The sequence below is a fragment of the Giraffa tippelskirchi genome, chromosome 11 (assembly GCF_054371585.1).
Source record: "Giraffa tippelskirchi isolate mGirTip1 chromosome 11, T2T-mGirTip1v1.2.pri, whole genome shotgun sequence".
NCBI classification, from domain to species: Eukaryota; Metazoa; Chordata; class Mammalia; order Artiodactyla; family Giraffidae; genus Giraffa; species Giraffa tippelskirchi.
The window spans coordinates 19420667-19438921 of record NC_137285.1 but is presented as its reverse complement, the minus strand read 5'-3'; the positions used below and the strand labels follow the sequence as shown (position 1 = coordinate 19438921).

At 39.6% G+C, this 18255-nt stretch overlaps 1 protein-coding gene across 10 annotated transcripts in view; it reads right to left on the bottom strand.

The window, feature by feature from the left end:
• Positions 1-1574: 1574 nt before the first annotated feature.
• KNTC1 (kinetochore associated 1) overlaps positions 1575-18255 on the bottom strand; it is an 84288-nt gene continuing 67607 nt past the window's right edge. For 4 of the 10 annotated variants that reach the window (XM_081540171.1, XM_081540170.1, XM_081540173.1 and 1 more), the window contains 16 exons: positions 17941-18014; positions 16708-16918; positions 16481-16590; positions 13709-13755; positions 12223-12301; positions 10296-10414; positions 9840-9975; positions 9111-9206; positions 8676-8732; positions 6881-6935; positions 6509-6572; positions 5838-5967; positions 4673-4762; positions 4059-4204; positions 2937-3027; positions 1575-1810 (listed from right to left, as the gene is read on the bottom strand). In XM_081540171.1, the coding sequence (XP_081396297.1) occupies positions 1793-1810; positions 2937-3027; positions 4059-4204; positions 4673-4762; positions 5838-5967; positions 6509-6572; positions 6881-6935; positions 8676-8732; positions 9111-9206; positions 9840-9975; positions 10296-10414; positions 12223-12301; positions 13709-13755; positions 16481-16590; positions 16708-16918; positions 17941-18014 (1523 nt within the window). In that variant the 3' untranslated portion in view covers positions 1575-1792. The remainder of the gene's footprint in view (positions 1811-2936; positions 3028-4058; positions 4205-4672; positions 4763-5837; positions 5968-6508; positions 6573-6880; positions 6936-8675; positions 8733-9110; positions 9207-9839; positions 9976-10295; positions 10415-12222; positions 12302-13708; positions 13756-16480; positions 16591-16707; positions 16919-17940; positions 18015-18255) is intronic. The other 6 variants (XM_081540179.1, XM_081540176.1, XM_081540178.1 and 3 more) reach the window with 2 other exon arrangements.

Sequence of the window (18255 nt, the reverse complement as noted above, 5' to 3'; positions counted from 1 at the left end):
ACCGAGACACTATTTTCACTGATCAAATTAGCAAAAAGTTTTAAAAAGAAAAACTGCCCACCTTTTGGGAGGATGCAGTAAAGGAGACACGTGTTTCTGGTAGGAATAGGGTTTCGTGAAGAACTTTGGAAATGCATGCAGTTTGGCAATTTGCATCTAGTCCTTAAAACATCCTTCGTTCCCTTTGATCTGGTAAATCTGTTCCTGGGAAAGCATGTTAAGGAAGTAACTCCAAAAATACGAAAAAAGCTTTGTGAAACATACTGGTGTAAAAAGTCCAGAGGACCATCTAATAAACCTCCTGCAGCCAAGAGGTACACAAATGAGGGGATTAAGGCTTTGGGACGTTATATAACTCATCTAGGATCACACAGCTAGTAGGTGATAGAGCCAGGGGGGTCAAACCCAGACTTGTTATTTATCCAAAACCCATGTTTTTAATCATATTACGTTGACTTTCCTATACAGAAATATTTTTCTCAACAAGCCAAGGAAAGGCAAATGAATTCCAGTATTATCAGCTTCAGTTTATTCACAAGTAGAACCAAAAGAGGTGTGATTAACATTTCTGTGTGCTGGGTACTGCTGCAGGTTTTCAGCTTCACGCAGCCCTTCCAACCAGCTTCCTTCCTGTCCTGCCAGGGGCTTACAGCCTGCAGCCTTCATCTCTCAGGCTTCTTGCCAGATAGCTTCTGTTTAGCTCTGTCATTTCTTGGCACAGGCACGGGAATTAGAAGGTTGCTGAAAGCAAAATGCTGCTTCCCCGCCCCCCCTCCCCCAATTGGAGGGGGCTTGGCAGTGGCAGCACTAGTGGAGGATGACCAAGGGCTGTGTGGGCAGCAGTGCTGGGAGGAGGAGGCTCAGTCTCTGGGACAGCAGCTCCCCACCCCAACCCCAACTCAGAGCCAAAGTAGCTTCTTCTTTTTTCCACTTTATGTGCTGCTGCAGGATCTTAGTTCCCGGACTAGGGAAGGAAGCCGAGCCCCCTGCATGGAAAGCGTTGAGCCTTCACCACTGGACCGCCAGGGAAGTCCCCAAAGGCAGGTTCTGATGTTAGGCTAATAGCCCCTTCCCCTCGGCTCCTCCAGTGCCCCTTCTTCATCTCCCTTTTGCCTTTCAGTCCTCTTGACACCTTCGTAATCAGTTCCTGACACTCAATCCTTCTCTGCTTCAACTATCTAGAGTGGTTTCTGTATGTCTGTCTGGCCACTGATGGATACTCGCAGCAGCAAAGATTATAGACATATTTACTCGAATGACGTCAAAAAGACTGATATTCTGGGACTTCCCTGATGGTCCAGTGGTTAAGACTTCACCTTCCAATGCAGGCGACACAGATTTGATCCCTGGTCGGGCAGCTAAGATCCCACATGCCTTGTGGCCAAGAAACCAAAACATAAAACAGAAACAATATTGTGACAAATTCAGTAGACTTAAAAAAAAAAAAAGAGACTGATATTCTTATTTACATCGGTGGAAGAGACAGGATGTAAGCAGTTGCTTTACTTATGCGGAGAGCAAAACACTTTTCTTCATATAGAGTACAAAAAAACTGATAGAGTCTCTACAAGTTATGCACGTAACTGGCAAGGAAAAGATTTATTAATTTGGGACATGAGTTGTTTATGAGGCAGTTCTGCTGTTATTAAGCATCTTAGTTATTACTTCTCAGGGAATATTTGACAATAGCTATTGCACACAGATTGTACAATTTTAAAACTGTAGTAAATAGTGTCAGTTATTAACAGATTCCAAACTTCTTGTTCTTCTTGAAAAAAACTTTGATCATCTATTAGGATCCATTAAACATCTAAATGGGAAGAAACACAAGCATTTTTATAAGTGTCAGTGTTTTAAATAGAAAATGGTTTGACAAACTACAGAAAAGACTTAACTATATTGCTAAAAATCTATGTATGAGATTATTTTGCATTTTAGACAACTATGATCAGAGAAAAACAGATACATTTTAAGGCCCACAAACTTGTCTCCTGAATCAATACTCTCCCTTTTTGAAAAAAGGAATCTTATGCCATTGAGCACAATAGATTGGAAATGAACAAAGGAAGTTACTAACGGATGTTAACAAAATGTAGGCTAAATATTTTAATATGCTTGATCTGGACCAAGGGAAGAAAAAAACTACAATAACCTAATTATGTTTACTAAAACTACCAAAACACGATCAAAATGAAAATTTTTACCTTATACTTAAGTTCAGAACAAGAGTAAAAATGATTTATGTGCGGTTTTTATACACAAAAGCATTTGGAAGAATGCACACCAACATGTTAACAGTGATCTTATCTCTGGTTACTGGGATTTCAAGTGATCAGTTTTTTTGTTATTATTATTTTTTCTCCTCCAGATTTTTGTTTTCCTATACTGGATATATATGTCTTAGCTAGTTAAAGAAAAGGAAATAAAAGCAGTGGAAACTCCAGCACATTAATCAATGCGCTTTGAAATTCAGTTTGGCGGTCCAGTGGTTAGGACTCTGTACTTGCACTGCCGTGGGCCCAGGTTCAGTTCCTGGGTGGGGAATGAAGATCCCACAAGCTTCAAGGTGCAACCAAATAAGTAAATACAATAAAACTTGGTTTGTCATCTGCTCCTGTATTAAAAACAAGACTCCACAAGGAGTTGTGATTCTTGAGCGCACCTGAAAGGCTGGGAGGGCCAGATCTGAAAACTGAAGGCCACTCAGGTGCAGCAACTGGCCTGAGGCCATACGGCTGCTTCCTGGCACAAATGAGTGTGGAACCAAGGCCTCTTGATTCCAAGTTGGGGACTCTCTCACACAAAAAGTAAAATGTAAAAATACATGCAGTTGCACATAAAATAAAATTTATCTCCAGAACAGGCTGGCTCAATTTCAAGACCCTAGAAACGGAAATGGTGTCAGGTTAAAACCCAGTAACTCAGGCCAGATTTACCTTCAGAGTTTCACAGGGAGTGGTGCCTGGTGGTATGGGCTTCCCACAATGCTTGTAATATTCAGTTATAAAGACTGAAGCATCATCTAAACTATGAAATCAAAAAGAAGAGGGGCATGAGGAAAATGTGGGGGTGATATGTAGGTCTGCCATCTCAATTATGGCAATGGCTTCACAGCTGTACATCAAGATTTATCAAATGACACATCTAAAGTATATGCAGCTTAGTATATATATCAGTGTTACCTCAAAGAATATTACTTGTTCATAATGACAACCTGTAATTATGGCTGGATCACAAGTAGTAAACAAGCAGAAAGAAATCCACGGCATGGGACTTCCCTGGTGACCCAGTGGCTTAGACTCCATGCTCCCAAGGCAGGGGACCAGGGTTTGATCCCTAGAAAGGGAACTAAGATCCCACATGCCACAGCTAAAGATCCGGCATGCTGCAACTAAGACCCGGTGCGGTCAAATAAAAAAAGAAATAAAAATTTAAAAAAGAAAAGAAAAAGAAATCCATGGCGTGGTACTGAGAAAGAGACACTTCCCAGGGGTCAGCACAGTTAGACCAAACAAACATAGGGATGGATCCGGAAATATTTCAGTCCTGATTGAGCTTTCTCTTTCTTCAGTGCCAACTCATTTTGCCCTTCTTTTTAATTTCCAAATCTGCTCCCAACACCATCCCAAGGGACACTATTTCTAAACTTGTGGGTACCGGAAAATTAGATAAGTGTAGCAAAAATGATGTTATATACTGTTGTCGATGCCTCTAGTCAAATGTCTAAGGAGTAAAGCTGTAATGTGGGGTTTTAGAGCAGGATTGTGAGATGCCTATTTTGGGATTTCAGGCAGCTTGATTAATTGTTTGATTCCAAGTTCATGTTCCAAGAGACTGGGTTACAAAACAGCTACTTCTGAGTATGTGTTAGCAGTATGGTATGCATAATGTAGTGATGCTACAGTTTAATATTCGGAGCCTTTAATTACAACCAAATAGCTTTACAAATTATTTGATATCTTCCTCCAAAGTAAAGATAAATTTCAGGGATATTCTACATTAAGTTGTTTTGGTTTCTTTTACATTAAGTTGTTTTTTAAAAAATTTTATCAGCTTACCTTAACTCATCTGCCAAATAGTTTACGAGTTCAGTGATGTTGTTGGTATTCATTATGTGTGATTTCAACACTGGGAAGTATTTTGTCTTTGCCAAAATCCCAAACTCCTTTCTATCTATGATATTTTTCAGCACCAGACTTCTAATCTATAGAACAACAGGTATCATCATATTCAAAATGTGTTAAATGCCACGTTGTCTCCTTCAATACCAAAGCATTTCTGACAATTAGATGTTAAATTATCACTGCATTGTGACTAAGCTTTCCTTTTTGGGGCGGTGGGGGGACTGCTTTGGCCCATTTCAGCAGACAGTGAATAAATTAAAAGTTGTTGTTGTTAAGCACTTTGGGTTTTGTTTTTTTTTTTTTGAGGAAAATCTGTTCACAGTGACAAGCACCGAAGGCTACAGATTTTCCACTGTGCACAAAAGTAAACAGGACACCCAGGGTCTCTGACTTTTAAAAATGTACTGAGGCTTTAATGAAAGCGATGTAATTATATACATTAGCAGATGGAGATGATGTGTTTTCAGCTTAATCTTGGTTTGGGGAAAATTGATTACCTCCTAATGACAAATTTTTCGTAACAAACAGGAAAGGAAACTGCCACCTACTTGATGGGAAAGCCCTGCCAGCGGGCCGGTACTCATACGCTCCTCTAACTGCTGTAAAATGCTCTCAGGGTCACACGAGCCCAGAAAATTCTGGAGGAAAAAAAGTCAAAATATAATTAATAGAAAAGTATAATCACTACTAATTTCCATCAAACCTGGAAGGTTTTTGTATTTACATTTGAAATATCTTAGAGTGTCTCTAGTACAGAAAAGAGACCGCCTTTATCAACAACAACAACAAAATTACTGAAGTAAGGAAAAAGCATTTTACAAATACCTGTTTCAACAGCAAAGAGCTGTTTAATAAACATTTTGTCATCCTAAGTGCCAAAAGGAATCTATTTAAATACTAAAACTCTGAAAAGCATCGACAGATGAGTTTAAGACTAGTCAAAAGAGACCAAAGTCAAGGACAGGCACAGATGGCTTTGAAAAAAAAATGAAATGAATAGAGCAAGTGACAAAAAATACGTGTGTTCATTTATATAGATATTTATGAGCTGGCTTATCTACCCATGGGGAAATCATTGTAAAACAGTTCAAAATGCTTTGTTCTATTTATTCTATAGTATAAAGGGGATGGGAGCTATTTTTAAAAGTCCTGTCCTCAGAATGCTCATGGTGCCTTTGTTAGACACCCACATACAACCTGACTTTTCTATTTTCCACAACTAACCACCAAGTCAAGCTGCATGCAAGCCATCTTCCTCTAGTTTGTTTTTGTTGCCACCACCCTCCTTTGGGCACTTGCCCCCTCAACCTTCCCTGGCCTAGACACGAGGCTGTTGTACATGCATCAAGTGAGATGAATTTCTATCCAAATGCAAGAGCTTCCTAGGAGTTTAACTTCTTGCTCCCTCTCGCTTCTGATCAAGCCCGGGTGGATTACTTCCTTCTAAATACCACCTGAGTGTTTTACTTTGCTCTTGCAGGAAAATTCATTGTTCTCCACTGATAGAGAATAAGGTCCAACTCCTCTTAAGGTTTTCTAAGATGAGCCTTCATCTATCTTCAGTCAGACCTCCCACTAGACCTCGACACAAACCTTCTATCCTACTCATGCTTTACAGGTTTGATGAAAAGAAAGTGCAACCTTTGGCAGGGGACATGCAATGTGAGACCTTCCACCTCCTTGGCAGCCCCAGATGAGTAATTTGCCAGATACCTTTATTTCCTGGTGCCTTTTTTCTGAGTGGGGCATGAGCATTAGACATGCTAATGCAAAAGCCGGAAGCTCTAACTGGACATACTGTCTGGCCACTCTGATCATGTCGAGGTCATCTGAAACTGGGCATCTTCAAGAGAGCATGTTAATTAGTTAATAACCTGTCGGATTCACTAGATTATACCAGCCTTCCTAGTTTTCCACAGTGATTACTTGTCTATGCTTTCAATAATTTTAAACATTCAAGTGTTGGTGTCTAATGTATGCCTAGTAATGAGTAACCCTCCAGCCTTTTGTGACATCCTTTCGTGGAATAAAAGACTGGGTCTACAGGAACACAGACTACTGATTGTGTTTGAAAGTCGATACAAATACTTAGAAGACTCAAAATCTATGACGTAACTATATGATTTACAGTAGTCACAAAAGGTACTCTATATTTACATTAAAACTAGGTACAAATTTTAGAGAATGCATACTGAATATAAGTTCATTAGCTGCACTGCACAAAGAAAGTAGACACTGTAAAAATAATAGAGATATTTTATTTTCAATCAAGTGGTGTGCTTAACTTCCTAGGAAAAAGGCATTACTCATGAGGTACGTTTATTAGAAAGGAATTTTATAAGCAACAAATTTGATTTGGGGGGTAGGCAAAATATTTTACTTACTCTAGGATAGCAATGAGACTCTCACAACAATCTGACAGCTGACTGGGGCTTAAAGGACAAGAGGCTGAAAATGAAAAGCAACAATAATGTGTTTAGGAACTTCCCTGGTGGTCCACCGGTTAAGACTTTGCCTTCCAATGCAGGCGACACAGGTTTGCACCCTGGCTGGGAAGCTAAGATCCCGCATGCCTTTGGCCAAAAAAACAAAATATAAAAAACAGAAGCAGTATCATAACAAATTCAAGAAAGACTTTAAAAACGGTCCACATTAAAAAAAAAACACGCACAAAGAAACCAAAACAAACTCAATAATGTGTCTATATACAAAACTATAAAATGCTACTGTCAACATTTCAGGGGATAGAAAAATACCTGAAAGGAGAGGTATCTGAATCACACACTGCCAAGCTCTGCTGAAGTAGGGAACCTGTGGAAACATGTGTATTAAAGAACATCTTATGAACTCTGTTTTGCAGTCACAGAACTATATACATCTAGAGCTTACATTCTTGACGTTAAGGCCAAAATCTTGTTGCTAGCTCCCTGTTCTAGATCATCAAGATTCTAGAATATTCCTCATACTATATATTTTAGGATATTAACACATAATGCTGATTTATTATTATTGTTTTTTGCTCTGCAAAATACCCTCTTATTTTAAAAAACTGAAATATAGTTGATTTACAATATTAGTTTTAGGTATGCAGCATAGTGACTCAGTATTTTTACAGATTATCCTCCATTAAAGATTATTATAAAATAATGGCTATAATTCCCTATGCTATGTAATATGTCCATGCTGTTTATCTGTTTTTATTTGTTTATTTTGGCTGTACTGGGTCTTAGTTGCAGCATGAAAGATCTTCGATCTTCACTGTGCATGTGAACTCTTAGTTGTGGCATTTAGTTCCCTGACCAGGGATTGAACTGAGGCCTCTTGCATTGGAAGTGCAGTCTTAGCCACTAGATAACCAAGGAAGTCCTGCTTATCTGTTTTATACATAGTAGTTCATATCTCTTAATCCTATATCCTTAATTTGTCATTCTCCATTTCTCTCTGGTAATCACTTCTTTGAATTCTCTATCTGTGAGTCTGTGAATATACTAAAAGCCACTTAATTGTATACTTTCAAAGGGTAAATTTTACGTGTGAATTATATCTCAATAAAAAAGGAGATCTGTAAGTGCTAATAGGAAACAATCTCCAAGATACCATCATTACATGGAAAAAAACACTTCATCTGTAATGTGATTTAATTTATATGTACATAAATGAATACACACACACAATATACACATGCACATATACATACACCTGCTTATATGATAATAGGAAAACTCTAGAAGAGAACAAAGGAAATTGGCAACAGTAGTCACTTCTGGGGACATTTTGAAGGGACGTGGAAAAGGAAAATTTTCATGTTTTACTCAGCATATGTTCCAAGTTATTAAACTAAGAATAAAATATATATTTCTGGTGGGCTACAGTCCGTAGGGTCACAAAGAGTTGGACACGACCGGAATGAAGTGACTCAGCACTCACGTATTATATATTATACGTATTACATAAATGTATAGTGATTGTGTATGTGAACAACACGTGAAATTCAGAAAAGATGAATAAGACAGGGTTTCTGACTTTAAGAATCTTCCGAGTCCAAGATGGGCAGTCACATGTGTGATTAAAATAATTTATACCAGGACTTCTCTGGTGTCTGGTGGTTAAGAATCCACTTTACAATGCAAGGGACAAGGGTTCTATCTCTGATCAGGGAACTAAGATCCCACATGCTGCAGGGTAACTAAGCCCAAATGCCACAACTACTGAGCCCAAATGCCACAACGAAGACCTGATGGCAGCCAAATAAATAAGTAAGTAAATATTTTAAAAATAAATAAATTATACCATGTGTTATATAGTTGAGCCCATGTGTTTTGAGGGCATAAATGGAGATGTGATTCAAGAGGCCTAGAGAACTGGGAAAAGTGATGTCTTGGGGAAGGCAAAGTCCGAGCTGAGTATTCTGGGTCCAGGCACCATTTTAATGGAACAGCACCCTGTAGCTTCACTGAGGAACTGACTACTTAATCCAGGGTACCTGCGAGTCACGAGGTCGGTGAGTCTAAAGATTAAATTCTATAAAATTTATTTTAGAAAACTACATACCTGCCACAGAGGATAGATGCTAGAAATGGCTGTTAAAACCTTCTTTAGATAAGGAATCTGAAAAAATGAACAGAAAAGTTCTGAAGATCATCCAAATGGAAAATGCCAAAGTCCAATCTAGGAGTCTGAAACTTTCACAAAGAATATCAGGAAAATGTATCTTCTCTGAGGATCACCAGAGAAGGTCACCTATAAATCCACAAACATCAAAAGACTTCAGGGAATTTTGTTTGTTTTGAATGAAATTTATGTCAGTTTTGAGGCTGCACTTTCTCTGGCCTCATGCCACATTCTTTAAGTTGAGTGTGAACCCAATGAGAGTGAACATTTTCCGCTTATGTCTGTTCAGTAACAAGTATCAGTGCAAAATGTTTAGGAGATGCTGTGCAAAATCTTTAAAATATACCGCAGTCTAGGGCACTGAGTTTTACTTACCATATTGAAGCCAAGAAGCTTTTGCAAGAGTCCATTCCAAAGCTGCAGGTCATAGATTTTGTATTCTAAACAAAGCTCAGTCACCAACTTTACTGCCTGAAGCAGGGGGAAAAAATCATACTGTTTCAAGACACTAGTAAATTCAACCAACTTTGGAAAAGCTAGGATAGCTGAAGATAAAATATCAAAATATGCTTACAGCCACCTCGTGTCTACTGCCTAATTTCAATGAGGACCCTCATCTCTCTAGGGAAAAAAAAAATTATTTTTCTTTCTCGATGTTATGGACTCACAAACAGCATCTCAGGCTCCTCCTCCTCCCCTCTTTGTTTCTTGTGTCCTAGAACAGTTTGCCTATTGGCCCCATATCCTTCCTGCCCTGGGTTCCAGGTGCCTCAGAGACTGAACTCCCACTGGTAACTAGAAGGAAGAGGAACATAACTTCCTGCACAAGGACAGTCTGTCTAGATGAGGACAGACAGGCTTGGGGAGGGATTAGGGATGGCTTCAGGCCTTAGCCTTTTGGGAAAGAGGTAAGGCAACTTCAAGTTGCTGTGTCACCTGCCAGGAGAGGAAAACAGGAAAGCTCTCAGAGCAGCAGACCTGTTCAGGAATCAAGGGTTTCTTTGGATCTGTCTTTCAGGGATCTGAGTGGTGGCAGGCAGCCAAGTGAGTGCAACAGCATCTGAGAGGACGGAGGCCGCCACGCAGGTAACTCGGTGTACATACCATGGATTCGTGGCTGTGGTTTTTCCAAAGACCCTTAATCATTCCTTCTTTAGGGCTGTTGCAAAATAATTCATACGTAATGGGGATATTCAGCGCCTCAAACGATGCCAGAAAAGTTATACATTTCAAGTAAGACCTGGAAAACAGAGGCAGGAAATAGGAATCTCCTCACTAGCCACATTTATGTTAGAAACATGGGACTAGTCTATTACATGTCTGTTTTAGGCTTCTAAGATAGAGTCAAGAAATATTAGAAAGAAATCAACTGGAGGAAGATGAAGAAAACACTCAGTTTCTAAATGTCTCAAAGATTCGAGAGAAACAAGGGCACGCAAGGCAAGAGCATCCTGTTGACATAGCCCCTCTAATGTAATCTTCCGAACTAAGAGGCTTAAAAGTTATGGTTCCAAAGAGTGACCCGTTTTCTATTAATGCAATTAAAAAAATTCCACTTACTTCACTTCTTCGATGGATTTTTTGAAGAGAGATTCTACAGTTTCCTTGTCAGCCAAATAGAGGAGACACTGCAGGGCTCGAGTTCTGTGAGCGAAAGTGAGCTGGTGCATCCTGAGCATCTGTAAGACCAGGAGAAGTATCAGAGCTGCACCCGTGGGTTTTAGTTGGGTAACTGAGCTTCAGTCTAGGTGACATGAGCCATGTTGGTTTTTAAAAGATTAAAGCCGGGGATTCTCTGGCAGTCTAGTGGTTAGAACTCTGCACTTTTACTGCCTAAGGCTCAGGTTCAATTCCTTGTGGGGGAGCTAAGATCCCTCAAGCCATGTGCATAGCCAAATTAGAAAAAAAAAGAAAGATTAAAGTCTATGTTTGCCCTTGGGGAAGGGGGTTCAGTGGTTCTCAAATTGTGTTCCATGGGACCCTGCCTGGGGGCTGAAGGGTTCCTCACAGTCTTTCAGAAAAACAGGGTGAGAACCACTTTCATAATAATACCATGATGGACTCTACCATTTACAATTTGTTAATACTGGTTGGCCAAAACGTTCAGGTTAGGTTTTTCCATAAGACGTTATTTAACATCTTATGGGAAAACTCGAACAAACTTTTTGACCAACCCAATATTTGCACTCATGGTGCAAAAGCACTGGTGGGTGAATGGTAGGAACACCCAACTGCTGTGACAGCCACTGCATTCTTCACATTTTCAGTATTTAAAACAAGAGAGATGTCCACTTAAGAGGATTCTTGATGAAGCAGTAAAAATTAATTTTATTAAACCTCAACTCCTGAATATATAACTGAGTTCACGTTTGCATACACGTTATTAATTAATCAAGATGTACTCATTAATGTCTACGTGACACAACAGGAAGTACACATAAACACAACACAGTACGATCATTTTCTCAGGGAAAAGCACTTATATGACTGAGCGGGGAGCTGAACCTGGTACTTTTCAAGGAACATCATTTTTACTTACTGCCAGGGTAACTATCAGATAAACTAAGATGCAAGAGAAAGAGGGATTTCCTTCCTGCTGCTTGTCATCAAGGACAAACAATAAGCATCTTAGCCTTTCCCTCTTTCTTCCTTCCATCCTTTGACCTACATCTTTCTTTTCCCTCAGCTCCAACTGCCTCAGAGAGCACTTTTTTTTGACCACGTCCTGTGGCTTGTGGGATCTCAGCTCCCTGACCTGAGAGCAAATGTGAGCTTTCGGCACTGAGAGCGCGGAGCCCCTAACCTCTGGTCTGCCGGGAAAGTTCCCCAGAGAGCATTTCTATACGGACAAGCCTGAAGGTCAGTCACATGCTTTTAGGGATGAGGGGAAGTTCTGACTAGTTAAGAGTTTAGTGGGGAGGGGGTGCAACAGGTCAGGCAGGGCCTGGAGACCAGGGTGGAGACTTCTCTCAGGCCTGCTGGTTGGGGGTCCCTGGTATTAGGAATGTGACTGGGGGGTTCCCTGATGGTTCAGACAGTAAAGAGTCTGCCTGCAATGCGGGAGACCCGGGTTCAATCCCTGGGTCGGGAAGATCCCCTGGAGAAGGAAATGGCAACCCACTCCAGTATTCTTCCTTGGGAAATCTCATGGACAGAGGAGTCTGGCAGGCTGCAGTCCATGGAATCGCAAAGAATCAGACACTACTGAGTGACTAACACTGGACCCAGGGTGTTATGACAGTGAACGTGGATAACCCGTGGGAACTGTCAACAGTTGCACCACTCAGTTTGCAAAACAGGATGTTTCTGCAGCCAGCACTAAATGGAGCTCAGCAGATACTACAAACCTCATCTACAGAGTAAGACACAGTTCGAGTTAAGTACAGAGACAGCATTATCTTAGTCATCTGTCAATAGTAAATACGTGGGGAAAAAAATGTTAAGCTGAGATACAAAGATGAGTTTTGACCAAGTTTTTAGAGCTTACAGTTGTGGCTGATGTTGCAAAGATGAACAGCATTCTTGAACTATAATCAATTGGACGAGACAGCAGGAGATACAGGACTCTGAAAAAATATTTTTTTTTTTATTACATTTAGATTTTAATTTAGTGACTGATTAGCAAAACAAGAGACTTGCTTTATTATCCATAAAAAAACAGCATCAGACAGCCCAAACAAAGGCCTGAAGGGCTATGGGTCAAGGCCACTGTTTACTTTCCCCTTTAAAGGATGCTTAATCTGTTCTTGGGTTCCTTCACAGCTAAAGAAGATAATAAAGACACAAAAGATAGGCCTCACTCTTCTCATCTAGGAAATGGCTAAGCAACCTCTGATAGTTTAAATCGCTCTGGTTAAGAAATTAATACAAACCATAGCTGCAAAGTACACTGAACACTACTATACATGGAAACTTCTGTTTTAGTTTACAGGACCTTGTTAGTGGCACGTTTTAACCTCCAGACTCAGGGCAGACTGCCCGCCTTCCCTAGGGCCCCCAAGAGAAGGGCAAGATGGATCAGGCAAATTGGAGGAAGAAGGGATAGCGAGTCCCAGTGGGAAAAGACAGGAAGTTATGAAATTGCCATGAATTACTCTCTGGGATTTCCATCTTGGGAATTTTCTCTATGAACTATTCCCCCTAAGCCTTTCTGTGTTGGCTGCTTCAGTCAGATGCTCCAGGAGCTTCCTCTTGCTCAGACAAAGGTGTTCTTGCTCTTGAAGGACTAAGCAAGGATGAGGGAGTGCCCAGAGGGAAGGAATGCCTGGAGGGGGTACTAGACCAGTTCTGCCCAGACCAGGAGAAATTCTTTTCTGGGGTTTATCTTCCTATACCCTCACTCACTATCAGATCTCCAGGGCTGATGCAGGGTGTGGAGCTTCATGAGTAACCTAACCTATTGACACTTTTGGCATACACCTAAATGGCAAGAAGCTGGCATGCATGCCACCACTCCCTCTCCTATACCTAAGCCAAGCATCATTAATGGATTACCATGTTTTCTGATTTGAGCACTGATAAGAGTCTGCTCAAGAGAGCAAGCCATTACTAATCAGACTTATGGTACGTGACACCAATGTGCCTTTCTGGGTCTCAGTCTTAGGTTAGAAGTGAAAAAGGAATCCTGGTGGCCCATATCTGAACCAGCCTAGCTCGACAGGGACGGAGAACACGTACAAGTCTGGGGTCAGAGTCCTGGCTACAGAAGAGTTTTCCTTTCTTGTGGTACACTCTCTGCTAAATGTACGAACTCACAGAGGATTCAGAAACTCTGGATCTTGGTTGTTTCTTATTTATTTGACTGGAGATATTTAAACACACTCATAGTCATGTGTCAATGAACTGATTCTTCTCAGAGGTTCTGATCCAAGTTACACTACAAAAGCCTTTTTCAAAACCATTGGTTTTAAAATCATTGGTAAGATTCCTATTGGGCAACAGGGTGTAGAAAAATGTTAGTAAAGGAAGAGTACCTTCGTAGTGTTTCATCTTCTTGAAGTTCAAACAATTCTGATGGTGTCTTTGAAAAAGTGGATAAACAAGTTAAAAACAGAAGAAAATTGACTACATAAGCTTATTAAAGTCTATTAAATGAAAAAGTTCAACATGCAAAATTATATTTACAGGAGGGGGTGTGGTGCGGTGGCAGAGTACATGCTTAGCGGGCACAAGGCCTGGGGTTCAACTCCCAGCACCTCCATGTTTGATGACAACAAAGGACAAAAAAAAGATTTATAAAACAATTACATTTACAGATAAGAAATTAGTGTAATTCATCACTTTATGAGAAGATTCTTGCTTTAAAAATGGGTTTACTCAAATTCATTTGGTCAGCAAATACATACTGAGTGCTTACCATGCACCAGGCATAATTCTGGGCACATGGGTTCCCTGAGTGAACAAAACAAATATTCCTGTCCTTCTGGAGTTTACATTTATTGGTAATTTTTAAAAGGAAAGGACTCTGAATTATATGAGTTGTCCATTAATTCAGTATATATTTATGGGGACTTACACAGAAATGCATTAGGTGTATAAACAGTTTCTAGTCTCACAGGGATTTCAGTTTAGTGTTCCAGATTTATGCATAAGTTAAAACATGGGGTTTTGAGTGTCAACCATAGATTCTATGTGGCCTAGATATGCTTCTAACTCTTTTGTTTCCACTGATACATGGTCCTTGCTCTTGGTAAACACTTAAAAAATACCTGTTAAATTGAATTACAAGTGATATAAAAACCATGAGTTGAAAAGCTAATGTCACATCAGTTATACTATTTGTTTACAAATATATTTTTTTCCAAGGATACCTGCCTGGTGAACAGAAGAATTACGTATCTCCTTAATTAAGTTCTGCCTGAAAACTCAGAAGAAACGGTGCAGAAAATTTTGCATTTGTATTGCTGAATCCCATCACAAATTTAGATGTTAATGTTATTTCTAAAAAACTGACATTATGTTTCTCCTTAGGTGATACACTGAAGAGACCATATCACCTATAGAATATTGTTGCTAAAAATCCATAACTTGTATCTAATCATGAGAAACGTCAGAAATATAAATCCAGAATGAGACATTTTGCAAACCAACGAGTCTGCACCCTCCAAAAAAGACAAAGTCTCAGCACAGATAAAAGAGAGTCAAGTAAGAATCATCAATAGAGACTAAGTCAGGGCTATGGGTGCTTTTGAACTGTGGTGTTGGAGAAGACTCTTGAGAGTCCCTTGGACTGCAAGGAGATCCAACCAGTCCATCCTAAAGGAGATCAGTCCTGGGTGTTCACTGGAAGGACTGATGTTGAAGCTGAAACTCCAATACTTTGGCCACCTCATGCGAAGAGTTGACTCATTGGAAAAGATCCTGATGCTGGGAAGGATTGGGGACAGGAGGAGAAGGGGACGACAGAGGATGAGATGGCTGGATGGCATCACCGACTCAATGGACATGAGTCTGGGTAGACTCCGGGAACTGGCGATGGACAGGGAAGCCTGGTGTGCTGCGATGCATGAGGTCACAAAGAGTCGGACATGACTGAGTGACTGAACTGAACTGAACAGGGCTAGGGGTGGTGCAGGGAGGAATTTGGAGGAAGAGCAGGATATTACACTGTCTCAAAACACCTCTCTTAGTAATTACAAAAGGAAATATAGTAACTGTGTCTGAGAGAAATAGACAACAGTGTAACCAAGTTATCTAAATTCACATCCTCTATTTGGGCAAAGAGGCATCATGTGCCTCTAAGCCTCATACCCTGGGAAGGACACCCTATCACCCAGGTAACACACTGCCCAAAATGCAAAACTCCAGTCTTATCATGAGGACACAGAAAAGCCCAAGGGGAGGGGCAGCTGACAAAATAACGAGCCTGAACTGTTCAAAAATGTCAGTGTCATGAAAGACAGAAAAGTTAAGGAACTCTTCTAGAGTGAAAGAAATTACAGACATGACAAATACAACACATAATCCTGGATTAGATCCTGGTCTCAGAGGAGAAAATTACTATAAAGAACATCATTGGCACAACTGGTTAAACTGTTAACATGGACCATAAATTCAAGTATACAAACATATACATATATGTATTTTATCAATACTGTATCAAAATTGTGTCTGATTTTTATAATTATACTATGGTTCAATAAGAGAAAACTCTTTGTTGTTTGAATTACACACCTAATTATTAAGGGGCAAAGGGGCATGACACATGGAATTTACTCTCAAAGGGTTTGGAAAAATGTTATGGGTAAACATATTATAGGGAGAAGGACAAAGTAGATGTGGCAAAATGTTTAAAAACTGACAGATCTGGATGGATGATACACAGCTAATTATTTTGTGCTATTCTTGCAACTTTTCTGTATCTTTAAAATTATTTCAAAATAGAAAATAATCATATGAGCCTAAAGTCTAAGCATAGGCCACTTCTATTATGTAACAGTTCATTTGAAATCATCAATTAAAAGGAAGAATGTATCAACTATACTTCAATTAAAAAATACTGGCAAGTGAAAAAAGAAAAGACAGACTAGCTGCAAAATAATATTTAAAGGAAAAGAAAAAGTAAACAGCTTCATTAAAACTCATCAGATAACAGAAGGTATTAAAATGCTCAAATGTTCCTTCTTCTCAGATTCTGTGCTTCTAATGAGAAGTCATATCATGGCGAGACAAATAATTACCCTCTTCTTTGAGAAGACGCCACTGGCTCATACTCAATAACAGACACCATCAAAGCAAGCACTTACTTCACCAGGTTTGGCAGATGGGCACAGCCATTTTTCCAACAACATGTCCCAGACTTTTTCCAAATTAATTTCATTGACGTCAGCTATTTCTTTAGCAGCTGTGTGAATATCTAAGATATTCAAGATAAAGAATTAAAAAGAGAACCCCAAGTTTTCAATGCAAGATACCAGAGAATCAAAAGGGTAATTCTCCTTGGATGGAAAGATACAAAGAGTTTTGCCCTCACCAGGATAATCTTTCCCAGATGAATTCTGAATTCTTTGATTTATGCTGGGATGTTCGTACAGACTGACAATGAGATGTACTGGTTTTCCGATCACTCTTAAATACTCTGCAGTGTTCAGCTTGTGAGCTATGAGCACAGCTTCCGTGCCTGATCGCCGGTACTGAACATGAAGCTTCTTTAACAGAGCTTCAGCTTTTTCACGTGTCTCATCCTTTTAAAAAATTCCAAGCAAAGAGAAACTTGTTTTCTAAATCTTCAGTGAGACTAAAAATTCATCTTTATCAATCAAGGTCCCTTCCTGCCTTAGTTACAACCTTAGTATCTATACCAAGCCTCATCTTCTTTCTCCAGTTTAGGTCTCCAACCCTTGAAAACATCTATCACCAGGGTGGGCTGAAAAGGGATGCTAGAGTGCACAACTTAAATTAAAAAGAAAGTAGACTCTGACAACCCAGAGAGGTGAGATGAGGGCAGGGGAGGGAGGTTCAAGGAGGGGTTATAAGTATACTTATGGCTGATCCTCACTGTGGTACAGCAGAAACCAACACAATGTTGTAAAGCAAGTATCATCCAATTAAAAATAAGTTTTAAAAAAGAATAGAAATGTGAACCTTAAAAAAAAAAAGCAGAGCCTGCACCCTAATGCTCATAACAGCATTATTTATAATAGCAAAGATATAGAAGCAACCTAAGTGTCCACTGAGAGATAAATGGCTATAGAAGATATAGTGTGAGATGTGTGTGTGTGCATATATATATAAAGGAATACTACTCAGCCATATGAAAGAATGAAGTTTTGCCATTTGCAACAACATGGACAGACCTGTAGGGTATTACGCTTAGTGAAACAAGTCAGACAGAGAAAGACAAATTTTATATGATATCATCACTGATCTGTGGAATCTAAAAAATACAAATGAGTATATATGCAAAACAGAAATAGACTCACAGATAGAGAAAACAAACTAGTGTTTCCCAGTAGGGAGAGGAAAGCTGGGAGGGGTACAAGAATAAGAGGCATGAACTACTATGAATAAAGTAAATAAGCTCCAAGAATATACTGTGCAGCACAGGGAATATAGCCCAATATTTTATAGTAACTATAAACGGAGCATAACCTATGAAAATTTTGAATCAGTATGTTGTACACCTGAAACTAATATTGCAAATCAGCTATACTTCAATTTTAGAAAGAAAGAAAGAGGAGCCTTCCATCTTACAATTCAGACACACCTGAGATGGGATATTCTCAAGCCACCTCTCGGCTAAATATAGGCAGAATTTCAAACTGGACATCTTGAAGGAACCTAAAGAGATAAAGAAAAGACTTAAAATCGTAATCCTTTCAACACAATGCATTTTGGTCAAATTAGCCAGTTTTAAAACGACAGAAAGGCATACTCTTGGTAAAAAACAATTTAAACAAGACAGAAGGAGACAAAGCTGCGTGCAAGTGTGCACGTGTGTGTACAAGTGCTTTACCCCTAATGGGATAAGATCATATATGGAGCATAATCTGCTGTTCTCACTTAATATAAATCTCGGATA